General features: G+C 45.9%; 1 protein-coding gene across 1 annotated transcript; it reads left to right on the top strand.

Annotated features, from left to right (window-relative positions):
* The first annotated feature begins 266 nt into the window (after positions 1 to 266).
* tex2 (testis expressed 2) lies at positions 267 to 11,366 on the top strand. Its single transcript, XM_061089393.1, has 11 exons — positions 267 to 1,982; positions 2,957 to 3,157; positions 4,167 to 4,530; positions 5,347 to 5,651; positions 6,272 to 6,415; positions 6,540 to 6,639; positions 8,281 to 8,401; positions 8,809 to 8,931; positions 9,217 to 9,426; positions 10,050 to 10,170; positions 10,893 to 11,366. Exons 1-11 carry the CDS (start codon positions 267 to 269, stop codon positions 11,040 to 11,042), a joined length of 3,555 nt encoding a protein of 1,184 aa, XP_060945376.1. The 3' UTR covers positions 11,043 to 11,366.
* Positions 11,367 to 12,673: the final 1,307 nt, after the last annotated feature.

Below are 12,673 nucleotides of genomic sequence, written 5' to 3'. Positions count from 1 at the left end.
TCGGGGAGCGTGGACATACCTGTCCAGTCCACTCACATTAGCATAGATAGAGTTTGTTCTCCCCTGTCCGAGAGTGTGTGTGTTTGTGTGTGTGTGTGTGTGTCTGTGTGTGTGTGTGCAGTGACGTCGTTGATTTGCACTACAGTTTCTCAACCTCCTTCCCGGCTCTGATGTTTCATATCAGTGTTGTTTCTGTTGTTATTAACCGGGAATTGCTTGTGTCTCCGTCTGTCTCTCCCAGGCTGTGAGCCCTGTGCAGGGTGGTGATGAGCAGTCAGGGCAGCAGCAGCAGGGGGAGTGGCCAGCATGCTGACACCCCTCCCCCTCGACACGCCCCTGGACCCAAGCTGCAGGTGCAGCGCTCCCTCTCTCGTGACACCATCACCATCCACTTCTCTGCCCTGGGGAAGGAGGAGGACGATGAGGAAGAGGAGCTTTACGGGGCACCACTTGAAGCTAAGTTTGAGGTGGATGGAGCAGACGGACTGGAAGGCCCAGAAGCTCCAGGGCCTGATGACCAGTGTGTCACCACGGGCATGGAGGCAAAAGAGGAGCTTCAGTTTGAAGCCACAGTAGCAGAAGCCGGCTCTGGAGCTGCAGTGCTCCCTGTTTCCTCCAGCACCCTGTCTGAGCAGCCACACACACCCTCTGCAGCCATGACTATTATCCCCACCTCCACCCACTCCCACCTGAGCTCCAGCCCACCTACCAGCTCCTCCTGGCCCTCAGACCGACCCACAGCTAATCCTCCATCCACAAGCTCCGGCGCCTCCTCCCCTTGTAAGTCAGCAGCGCTGTCGTCCTCCAAGCCTTTTCTCAGCCTGGTCAGGTCTTTGTCCAATGACGTTGAATCTCGAGAATCCACAGCTGCCACCACTGTCGCGCCACCCCAAGCACGGCACCGGCACCTAATGAAATCTTTTGTTAAGTCTCTATCCACGGACACTTCAAAGGCCGAACATCAAGAGGGTCCTCTTCATCACTATCTTCATCAGCAGCCGCAGCAAACTCAACCCTCCCATCGGCCTCCCCCCCGCAACATGCAGCTGTTCAAGCAGTTCTCCCAGCCCCGACTCTCCTCCAGCCCCGTCACTGTCACTAAAGCAGGTAGAGACTCCAAAACAGCCCCTTCTTCCCCAATCATGTCCCCGGATGGTAGGTCTTTCTTCAAGGTCCAAGAGGTGGAGGCCAGGATAGAGGACACCAAGCGGCGGCTGTCAGAGGTGATGTCAGACCCCCTGCAGCTTTTTAGCAAGATGATTGGGGACGAGTCTGGCGCGGGAACAGGCGGAAGCGCCGCTCATCGCGCCAAATTCCTCTCCTCCAGTGCGTCCGAGCTGAGCGCAGTGTCGGCAGTGAACGGACACGCAGAAGGTACAAGCAACTACAGCATCAAGGAGGAGGAAGGGACGGAAGGAGAAGAAGAGGACGAGACACCCACAGGCAGAGGCCCGGACTCCGTGTTTTTCTCCTTCCCATCTCCAGCCGCCACGCAGGCGTCCTCGTCCACTTTCCACAAGTCTCCGTCTCTCACTCTGGGCCGCTGCTCCATGTCAGCTCTGGTCGCTCGACAGGAGGACGAGGACTTCTGTGAACTGTACAGTGAAGACTTTGAGTTAAGTGCTGATACTGAAACACCAGATGGGGAATGTGCACGGCCCCGACACCCCCACGCTGGTAGCACTGTGTTGTGCAGCGAACTCGATGCCGAGGAGGAGGAGAAAGCGGAGGAGGAGTTGGACACTGTGCCTGTGACTGGACTCCTCTTCTTAACACAGTTGTTGTACTTGTACTTAGTCCTTCCTGTGCCACCCTGTGTATCTGCAGTGGTGCATGGGATAGCAGCCGGGTTCATGTTGGCCTTACTGGTCCTCTGGCTGTCCTCTCCTCGCCGCTCCTCATCAGGCACGAGAAGAGGGAGGGGGGGGATAGGACACTGGAACGTGGCCCAGTTGGATATAAAAGAACCAGGAATATTCAAGGTGACAAAAAGCATGGATGTTGTTTTAAGGCTTTTAACTTCAAATTTGTCTAGTAAATTATAGTTTTCATCCAGCAATGGGTTTTTTTCTTTTGCATCTTGGAAGTATACGTTCTCTGCTCTGTAATTTGATCACACTTTCACACTATGTGCAAATTTCCAATCTTGCTGCAATTGAATTGGCTCTGCTCACCGAGCATCCACTGGCACTGACAAGGTAGAAGAATTAAACTCTACGGCCTCATGGGGACCAGCAGCCACATGCTGAGGTTTCATTACATCTCTCCTCCTGTTATGGCCACATTTTGAATCAAACTATCAGATGAGAGCAGCACCATATTTTCACCCCTTCCGCACCTCACTCTGTGATGTTTAGCAGTGTGAGGGAGTTATATAAGCATGTGTAGTTGTGTGTGTGTGCCTTTTGTGGGGATGTTGTATAGGAGAGCCTCATGGCTACAGCGCACAGCTGTTCCAAAAGAGGAGCTCTGACTGCAGTCGTACAAAAAGTGATATTCAAATATGAATAACACACCCGAGAGCAGACGAGTGGGGGGGTAACACCAGAGTGGACAAACTTCCATCGTCCTCATCATGCCCTCCCTCTTTTGATGATCGGCAAAGCCTTGGGTGTGGACATGTCCCACGTTATCTTTACCTCCAGGATTTTTTCTTTTTCACTTTCTATAACATTCTGAGATTTTCCCAACTATTCCTCTTGGAGACTAATTGATGGATCTTGATGAAAAAAAGCTGGCTTGTTTAGCAGACTGATATTTATGAGAGTGTGTATTTTGGTGCAGATCCATTAAAACCACCTAGATCTAGTTGGGCCTTGATGGAAGTGTGCGCTCTGCTGAGTTTGTTGTGGTTAAGGTTGTTGTACAGAGGGTCTGATGTGTTTCTGTGCCTTGGCAGCAAATGTTTGGTTCGGTAATGAAAACTCTTTCCCTCCTCTGTCCTACAATCTCTCAGGGCTGGATGAATGAGATCCACAACTATGACCCGGAGATGTACCATGCCACCCTGACCCACTCTGTTTACGTCCGTCTTGAGGGCTCCGTCTTGCGTCTGTCCAAACCAAACCGGAACATCTCCCGCCGTGCCACACACAATGAGCCTAAACCTGACGTCACCTACATCAGCCAGAAGATCTACGACCTGACCGACAGCATGGTTGGTCTTGGGTGTAGAGAGATGTCGACATAAGAGATAAAGAGGATATGTGTTAAGTGTGTGTGTGTGTGTGTGTCCAGCGTGTTTGAGTTCTTGATGATAAGCTAAAGAGATTGTGACATTAAGCATACGTCCGCTCACATTTGCCTTTGCCTGAGTGCATGATCATGCAAATAAGTCATGTTCCGTGACAAAGCTACTTATTATCAGAGTCACTGTGTATAAACATGGGGTGAATATCACAGGTCACTGACCCTGTGTGTTGTGTAATGGTGCGCTGTCTCAATGGTTTTGCATATTTCTCATTGTGGAGCAAAGGTCATCTACTCTGAATTGATACTCTCGATTGTTACCTGCATTTAGAGAAGCTTCATTTAGATTTTTTCAGATCAATTTAAGGTTTTTCTGAACGTGCATTTTTACCACTTATAAAAATTCAATGTCTCTCCCATCCCATGCTAGTACAACGCCCTGGTAACACAGCTAATACTTCAGGAAAGCCCACATCTATCGCTCCAATGAGTTGATGTCGAGCAAGACTTGATGCCACATGATATGTCATAGTAGAGCCCGACCAATGAGCATTTTTCGATTTTAGGGAATAAAAAATGAATCCATCAAAAATAAAAAAAACAATTGTAAATAATTCCTAAGATGTCGTAATCAAACCCTTAAAAAAATTGATGCTTGATTTTTAACAGTTTAGACATTATGTTAATAAGTAGAAAAAGACTACTATCATTTTGAAAAGAACAGGACATACTCTCACGTTGACGGTCAAATACTAATGGAGTTTAGGGTTAAATAAATATGAAAACATAATATATGAGTCATCTGCACTTGCTAGTAATGCGTTTTTAGGTCAAAATGTACAAGAACATTTCAAACCCTCAGTTGCTGCCATTTAAATATTGGCATTTTACTAACCTTAGAAAAAGAACAACAATAGAAAACTGTAAGATCCTCATCTTCATGCATTTGTTCGAACTCGCTCTGTTTGCCCCCCTAGATCTACCTAATGCCCCAGAGCTTGGCTCGGAAGAGAGTTTGGAATAAAAAGTACCCGATTTGCATTGAGTTGGCCAAGCAGGAGGACTTCATGTCCAAGGCCCAGGGAGAGAGGTCTGAAGCTGGGGAGGACAAATCAACAGCGCCGGTTGAGAAGCTCGAAAAGACAGACAAAGGCGAGAAGGCGGAAGGATCGACATCAACAGAGGAACCCAAGAAACCAGCTTCTGGAGGATGTGATCTGACAATCTACCTGTTTGGGAGGACGGGCCGGGAAAAGGAGGAGTGGTTCCGGAGATTTCTCATGGCGTCCCGCACCAAGTCAGATGGGAGAGGGGGCGGTCTGCCTAGCACCTGCAAGAGTGGTGAGTCTGTGACTGAGCTATGCATATGTAGTATCACACGGCAAGACTCAAATAGTACTGTAAATGGGTGAATTTACACACACACACGTCACTCTCCACAGTCAGAATATCTATTCTCTTGAGTTTGTAACTGCACAACCATCAGATCTATGCATAAGCCTCAGCTTAGGGACCGGCAATCCCCTCAACGGAGCGAACAGATGAGTGTGAATGGGTCAGCAGGATTACATGCACAGAGAGACAGCATATTATAGTACTGGTCTACTGTGCAGCATAAGCCTGCAAGGATAAGGGCCAATTCAAAGGGAAACACTGGCACTGTGTGGGTCCAGTGATAAAAGCAGTGCAGGGTGAACAGGATTACTGGGAAGATGATTTGAGCATGGAGCTGTTTTGTGGATACGCACAGCAGTTATGTTTAAAATGACTATTTAAGAGCGAATATGAATCACAGGATGATGCGTGACATACTCTTGAAAGCATTATGATTCAGTGTTGCACTGATAAATGAATACAAAGGGGATTAGATGCCAAATATCCAAAAACACAAAGTGCATTGCTTTGACGTTTTGCAAATTATCAGGGTTTGATAGAAGTGGTTGAAAATGTTGATGCCGAATTATATCACATTAAAGGTTCAGTGTGTAGAATTGAGTGACATCTAGTGGTGAAGTTGTTGCAACTGAATAGCCCTCACCTCATTGTAACCCTTTAGATTAAATAAAGAGCTCTTTCACCTGAATCTACATGCTGAACCTTTAACCTTCCTTTACTTTTCTCATCATGCTACCCCCCCCACCCCCTCTGTGCTTTTAGCCCTCCAGACCTCCCACAGCCGCAGCAGCAGCACCCAGTCTGGCGGAGGCCCGGAGGCCGACGGCAGGAGAAGCAGCCGGGAAAGCATGGAGGAGCTCCCACAGCTGCGTCACAGAGACACCGCCTCCGCCTCCACCTCCACGGCTCCCTCCTGTGGCTTCACCGGAGGGGTGAAGCAGAAGATGCTGTTGGACTATAATGTCTACATGGCCAAATACGTCAACCCCCAGGCACCACCGAGGAGCCCGACTGCCACTGACAGCCCCGCAAACAGCCCTGAGAGCAGCCCCCAAACTACCAAAAAGGTATGAGCCAGAGGAAAGGCTGAAAAGACATGGGCACACGACCCAGCAAAGAGGGCCACACCTCCAGGCCTGCAGACGTCTGCACTTTAAGTCGGTCCATGGTCTCTTAAAGATGCCTTGGTGAGCTTTTGACCACCGGTAGCACTATGGAGCTGTATGGTACCTCTTTTAAATCCTGAGATAATTATATTCTTTTGTTTTTTTTGTCAGTTTTGCATCTGTTGCGTGTTAGAAAAGTAATCAACATGGGCAGTTCTAAAAAAAAGTTAGTCCGGAGCAACTGAATCTGACATTTGCAATTTCAAGAACATGTCTGTACACAGCTTTTACAGAGTGCATGTTAATGAAAGGTATAAATAGGTTAATTTGCATTTTGTTATATCCGCATATTGTGTTTGATAAGAAAAAAACAGCTTTGAAGATTGACCACCATGTTCCTGAATTGTTTTCTAACTGGGAGGGTCAAAAAGTGTCCAAAACAAAACGTATTAAACTGGCTGGAGTTATATCGATACCTAGATGAAGCCCAAGCTTGATATACGCTGTTATCATACATGACCTAAACCAATAATGTCAAGAAAAGTGAAGCTGCAGTACACACCTGTGTGTGTCTCCTTCAGTTACGCAGGAGTTCAGAAGAGAGTGTGGAGCCTGAGGCCTGGGTCAACGCTTTCCTGGGGAGGATGTTTTGGGACTTCCTGGGAGAGAAGTACTGGGCCAACGTGGTCTCCAAAAAGATCCAAATGAAGCTCAGTAAAATCAGGGTGGGTACTGATGGTGGTATGAATCAAACTAGCTATAAGGAGTTTCCAGCACGGTCAGTTCAAGCCATAACTGTGTGTCTGTGTCGTCTGTTTTCACGTCTCAGTTGTGTCTCCTGTGTTTCAGCTGCCGTACGTAATGAATGAGTTGACTTTGACAGAGCTGGACATGGGCTTCTCCATCCCCAAGATTCTCCAAGCGTCCAAACCCTCAGTGGACCACCAAGGTAGGAAGAGAAACTTACATCATGCTTTTCACAGACTATCCTGGTGGTCTGCTATCGAGATTTATTATTTTTCCTCCGTCCTTCATTTGAACCTAGGGCTGTTTTATACATTGCTTTTCTGACATTATAGCAAGACAAGCTCCCAACTTTCTCTCCGTCTCAATCTATCCATCCGCCTCATTTCTCAACACATCTTCACCTCTCTGGATCTGGACATTTCCCCCCATCCACCCCTGTTCCCCCTCTCTCCTCTGGCGTCTGGCTGCTCTGCACGCCTCGCTCTATTAGGCCACAGTAATTAAACTTCACGTCTTGGGTCCCCCTCATCCATTACTGAGGCGCTGACTCACCGCCGCCTGCCTTGCGCCCCAACAAAGGGACTGGTTCAGCACACGGAGACTATACAGAGATGTAGAGCATATGGATTCTTATGGAGAGAAAATGACACACAAGAAGTGTATGAAGGGGGAAAAGATGAGGGACAGGTTGTGTGGTACTGGTTTCTTAAATGATTATATAATGTGCAGGTTTCAATATCTGCACTGTTCATATTGTGGATTTGTCCTAAGATGGCTTTGTCCACTTTGAGGTTGTGTCTAAGGACGTCGGAGAAAAAAGGCTTTACCGGTTTCTTTTCACTTGTGGGAGCCGGTAATGAGTCATTCTCCCGCCAGCCGCATTTAATGGCTGAGTCTGGGATGCTCATTAATGAGTTGTGTCTGAACCTCCCCACCCACAGATATATACCCACGAACCATCAGCAGTTGATCAGCAGTGCTCATATGATTCGCTGCTTATACCATACCTTAATATTTAATAACTTGTCATGATTGTTTTGTGACATTTGTTTATTGTTTTTTGCCATATTATTTAATAAAAACATATTTTCAGTTAATACAGATTTGTGTATGAAACATACATACATACATACATGTATAATAGTGGTGTGGTGTAAACCTAAACCTGCTGGAGGAAATCCCAGCTCACATTGGGGGAGAGGTGTTGTGCACCCTTTTATTTACACAGTCTCATGGACATCAGTCCCTTGAATCTGCCTTTTTTCATCAAGATCCGTGAATGATTCTCTTGTAAATTTGAGAAAATCTAAAAAAAATTAATAAATGCCCTATTTCATGCAGTAAAAGAAAACGATCCGCCCCTTTGTCTGTATCTTTCCACTGTGTCTGTTGTTCCAGACAGAGACAAGGAGACACTGTCCGACATGACCTGACTCAATACTGGCATTTAGCTTCTCGGTGACGCTGCTGACACACACAATCAAATCACTGAGTGTTTATGGAGAGTGGAAAATGAAGAGGAGGAAGGAGCAGGGAGGCAGAGAAATAATGATTAGCTGTACGGGGGGGTCAGGATTAATTTAAACAGCAGGGGCATCAAAATCGGATTGATTCTCCCGTTGTGATGCAAACACAGGAAGTGAGGAGGCAGCGCTGCTGACATTTTCAGATAGGTCTCCTTCCCCGGCAGCTCTGCAGGAGATCCTTGTTTAGTCACAGAAACTTTATCCTTCAGAGTTTGTCATTCTTTTGGATTTGTATTTTGGATCTCTCTCTCTCTTTATGTATAACTCTATATATATTTATATTTATATCTCTGTGTCACCTCTCATTTTCCATCCAGGTCTGTGGTTTGATGTGGAGCTGTCCTACACAGGCTCCTTCCTCATGACACTGGAGACCAAGATGAACCTGGCCCGACTGGGGAAGGAGGGCGAGGGACTTGGGGAGCACGGGAAAGAATGGTTACATTCAGTAAATTGTATATAATGCAGCCTAGAAAACTATCATTGAGGGCACCAAAATATAATATTTGAATGATTCTCTTGACCAAAACAGCTCTGAGCTAAATGGACAGATTTGAACCTTAGCAATATCAGATTATTCTTTTTCTCTTATCTTTGTGTGCGTACCCTCTCTCTGGACGCTTACTGTGGATCTGTCTAATAACTGTTGAGTTTGAAAATAGATGCCCACAAATGCATGTCACTCCAACAATACATTGTGTTCTCGATTGTCATTTATATCAGACGGGATGTTTTTAATAGGAATTTGTTTTGCTTCTTAGTGGTTCTGTGCAAAACCATTTGGGCCTGATTTTGCAACAGGGAGTGTGTGTTCAAATGTGTGTGTGTGTGTGTGTGTGAGACAGGCTCAGGCCCAGGACCTACTGTCTGGCAGACAGCGATGAGGAGTCGTCTAGCGCTGGCTCATCAGATGAGGAGGATCCCCAGGAGCTCGTCAGCGACAAACCTATTCTGCCCGGCGGCGAGAGGTGAGCTAATGTGTCTTTTCAACATCGGCACGTATCTGAATGGAAAACGTGCGGAAATAAAATCGTGTTGAAAAAGAATGTTCTGCTCTTTCTGTCCACCCACCCACTCAGTCCAACATGTTTAAAAGCTTGGTGCTGACTTAATGTAACACACAGTCACACAACCCCATCCTCTCTTTCAGTTGTGTGTGCTGAGTGGCAAGAGATGTTGCTATGAATAAATTATGAATCTGAGTCACTCCTTGCCTCCTCACCTCCTCCGTTCCCATCCCTCTGCTCACGTAGCTATGTGGGAGGCCACAGGCCCAGCAAGATCATGCGCTTCGTGGACAAGATAGCCAAGTCGAAGTACTTCCAGAAGGCCACAGAGACGGAGTTCATCAAGAAGAAGATGGAGGAGGTGTCCAACACGCCCCTGCTGCTCACCGTGGAGGTGCAGGAGTGCCGCGGGACGCTGGCTGTCAACATCCCACCTCCCCCCACGGACAGGATATGGTACGTTTACTTCTAGGGAGGAGTACATTGAAGAGGGATGTACTCTGTGAATGTGTGGGAATCTTGGAGAGAGAGAAATAACACTGCGCACTCTGCTGGGCAAATATAGACATGCATGCAATGAAAGAAAAACATTTTTTAATCACTGCTGAGATAAATATACTTAACATTGAAGAGAATAAGGTCAAAAGTGCCCTGCATGTTTTCTCATTATAGACGTGTAATATTAAATTATTAAATAAGCCCTGTGAGCTAGCACACAAGCTTAAGGCTTAATTAGGAAACCGTCGACAGCATGTACAGCAGATGTTCCTGACCGGGAAGTGAGGACCCCTAAAGCGCCACGAAGAAAAATCTGATGATAGAAAGAAAACATATATTTCTATTAACCAAATTAATATATTTTTTCTGATATTTCATTTTTTTCCCCGCTTGTGAGTACTGAAGGCTTTCACCTCCTTATGCCTCTCAAAATCCCTCAAATGAAAAACGAGGCACTAATCAACATCAAATACTATACTATTAAAGAAATAGTAACCTTTTGTATGTTGCTCTTAATATACTAATTCAGCTTGTATGAGATTATATAACTTTTCCCATGAACGTTTCCTCGCGGCGGCCAGGTATGGTTTCCGGAGTCCGCCTCACCTGGAGCTGAAAGCACGGCCTAAGCTGGGAGAGAGGGAGGTCACGCTCGTTCACGTGACTGACTGGATAGAGAAGAAGCTGAATCAGGAGTTCCAGGTAAGCAGTGGAAAGATTGGACCCTGTGCATGCTGATGTTTAATTAAAAATAATGTTTACATAGATATGAGGTGATGCTGTATTCCATCGTACACTTTGGAAGCTTCGGAAAGACCCCACAGAGAAGTTGGAAGTTAACTCGAGGACAAAGAGAATCTCCCCCTAGGTTACAATTTAGGATATAAAAGTGGACTGGGATTGATATATGGCTGCCCACCTCCACGCACTTAAAACAATGTGCCTGTGGCTTTCCCACCCCTCTCATATAGACCAAAGTAATGATACGCCCGCTCATAGATAACGACCCTGAGGCACAGCTGCAGCAAAGTGTCCCTGTCAGATCTACTGCACATCTGCATTTATCCCTGACTGACTCCTCTGAGGCTTAACATTATGCACCCCCCCTCCTCAACCAGGCCTCCAGTAAAATACCATGTTGCAGCATGCACAGGTCTCATTTGTGGGTGAGTGTGTACATCTGGCTTTCAACAAATGCCAAACCAGTGTCCAGACATAACAGTGTTGGGCTGGATGTGCAGTCGATGATGTAAATCATGTATTTTTCTCCAGTTCTTAACAGACATAATCTAATGTGACTCTATTATATTATGATCGATGTTTCCTGCTCCACACACTAACAAAAGCATGTGAATAAATGTCAGTGTCCCTCCTTCCCTTTTTTCTCATTGAAATAACTTTACTTGTTATTCTGCCTCCCACAGAAAATATTTGTGATGCCAAACATGGACGACGTGTGGCTACCCATAATGCACTCTGCCATGGACACACGCTCAAATGCCAACTTGGTTACTGTGACAAACGATGCCTTGAAGGACCCAGAGCCTGAGGAGTCTGAGGTCTCCGACATGTGAAGACTGCTGGTCAAAGCGTACGTTGATGGACATTTTTATCACCGTGGCAAAATGACAAGTCCCCGCCCACTCAAAAACCTGCGGGTGCAGCAATGGGCTGGGCCAGCTCCCCCGATGGTTTTACCCATGACCCTGCCCCATTGTGGCAAATGTCAGTGGACACGCTCACAAAAACTGGACGTGCTGGCGAGCTCGCAATCATTTGTTGCCACTGAGAGCAACACAAGAGTTGTTTTATTCCTGTGACATCAAAATATTATGATTCATTGTCAGATGAAATACACGTTGAGGCTGTTTAACGAATAAGAGTATAGGGGTGGGTCGAGTTATAGCCATCTGATTCAACCAGAAGAACCATAATACCTGTGATGTACAGCTGCACCAAACGTGGTGGTTGTACGGTGGAAGCTTTGTGTGCGACCTCTCTCTCTCACCGAGCGGTTCACTGTTGCTGTAACTCTACGAGAACTTTTGAAGCCACTGATGGCGAGTGTGGACGTCTGAGTGAGGGAAGAACCCTGGAACGTAGAGATGACTGTGCTGGAAGCCCCTTGCGTCTGTTTAACTGCACATTTCACAGGGTTATCAAGATTCATTTATCACCCATCCACACTGCTGCCTGTGCCAGCCGCCTGGCACTTACTATATGCAAACAGATCAGCGGCGCCGTGTGCGGAGGTACGAAGACAGTTTGAATCCGCTATGGACACTTATGGCGTTCAGCCTGTTTGCTTTTTACTGTGTCGTATAGGGACTAGAGCTAAATCTGATGTTAGTGGGGTAAGTTAAAATATATCAGCAAACACAGCAGCTACACATTGCCTAGGTCTGATGAATGTATAAATCGGAATGCAGCTCCCCAGCTCATTCCAGGAATATCTCATTCACTGACGTCGTGCTTCTACGCAACATGCTTCTTTTCATGATCTGTTCAGACGTGAGCAAAAGTAATAATTTCCTGTTTTTCTTGCCAAAGCAATCTTTCAGTCCTGTTTGAAGTCTCCTGTATGTGGTTAGCGTGACAAATAAGCAATCGGATAATTAACCCGTGCTCACGCTGAGGCCACTCCACTGATTGTACACTTGAATTTTGGATAATTACATAATTACAGCTGGAAATCCATAAGATAATTTTTCGAGGGAGCAGCAAGAGACTGAAACCCTGTCAACAGAAAGAGTCAGAAGCATACTGGCTCTTGTTTATTTGAATAAGTAACATACTGGATATTAGCCATATTATTTAATGTCAGCAGACATCCAGCTAATTTAGTTAAATTATTGACTTGCTGTTATTTCTGTACTGTACACATTAAAGAGGAATAACACCAATAAACTACAACAGCAAATGTGTAATCTGCCAGGTGACTTTTTACTTTACATGTTTTACATTAAAATGTGTGTGTTGGCAAAGTGTATGAGGCAGAAAGTGCCTTTAAAAATAAACATTCCTCCCTTGTGAACCACCTCATTTGTTGCATCGTTTTGAGGATAGAGATAAAAAAAAAAAAGAAGTCTTTGTGCCATTACTTGTCCGTTGAGACATGCCCTTTGTTTTCACAAGTTTTGGTGTTGTTCATTTTCACAGTGGTGAAAATATCAAACATTGCTGTTGTGTTCAGTGATGTCACAGA

The sequence above is a fragment of the Limanda limanda genome, chromosome 17, assembly GCF_963576545.1.
Source record: "Limanda limanda chromosome 17, fLimLim1.1, whole genome shotgun sequence".
Lineage (NCBI taxonomy): Eukaryota > Metazoa > Chordata > Actinopteri > Pleuronectiformes > Pleuronectidae > Limanda > Limanda limanda.
Note: the sequence above shows the minus strand (reverse complement) of the source record. Positions and strands in the feature narration are given on the sequence as shown.

Bases quoted from the DNA above. Each gene is read 5' to 3' on its own strand.
- tex2 (XM_061089393.1), top strand. From the start codon at position 267: ATGAGCAGTCAGGGCAGCAGCAGCAGGGGGAGTGGCCAGCATGCTGAC. The intron at 1,983-2,956 runs GTGACAAAAAGC...ACAATCTCTCAG, and splicing joins AAGAACCAGGAATATTCAAG to GGCTGGATGAATGAGATCCA. The intron at 5,652-6,271 runs GTATGAGCCAGA...TGTCTCCTTCAG, and splicing joins GCCCCCAAACTACCAAAAAG to TTACGCAGGAGTTCAGAAGA.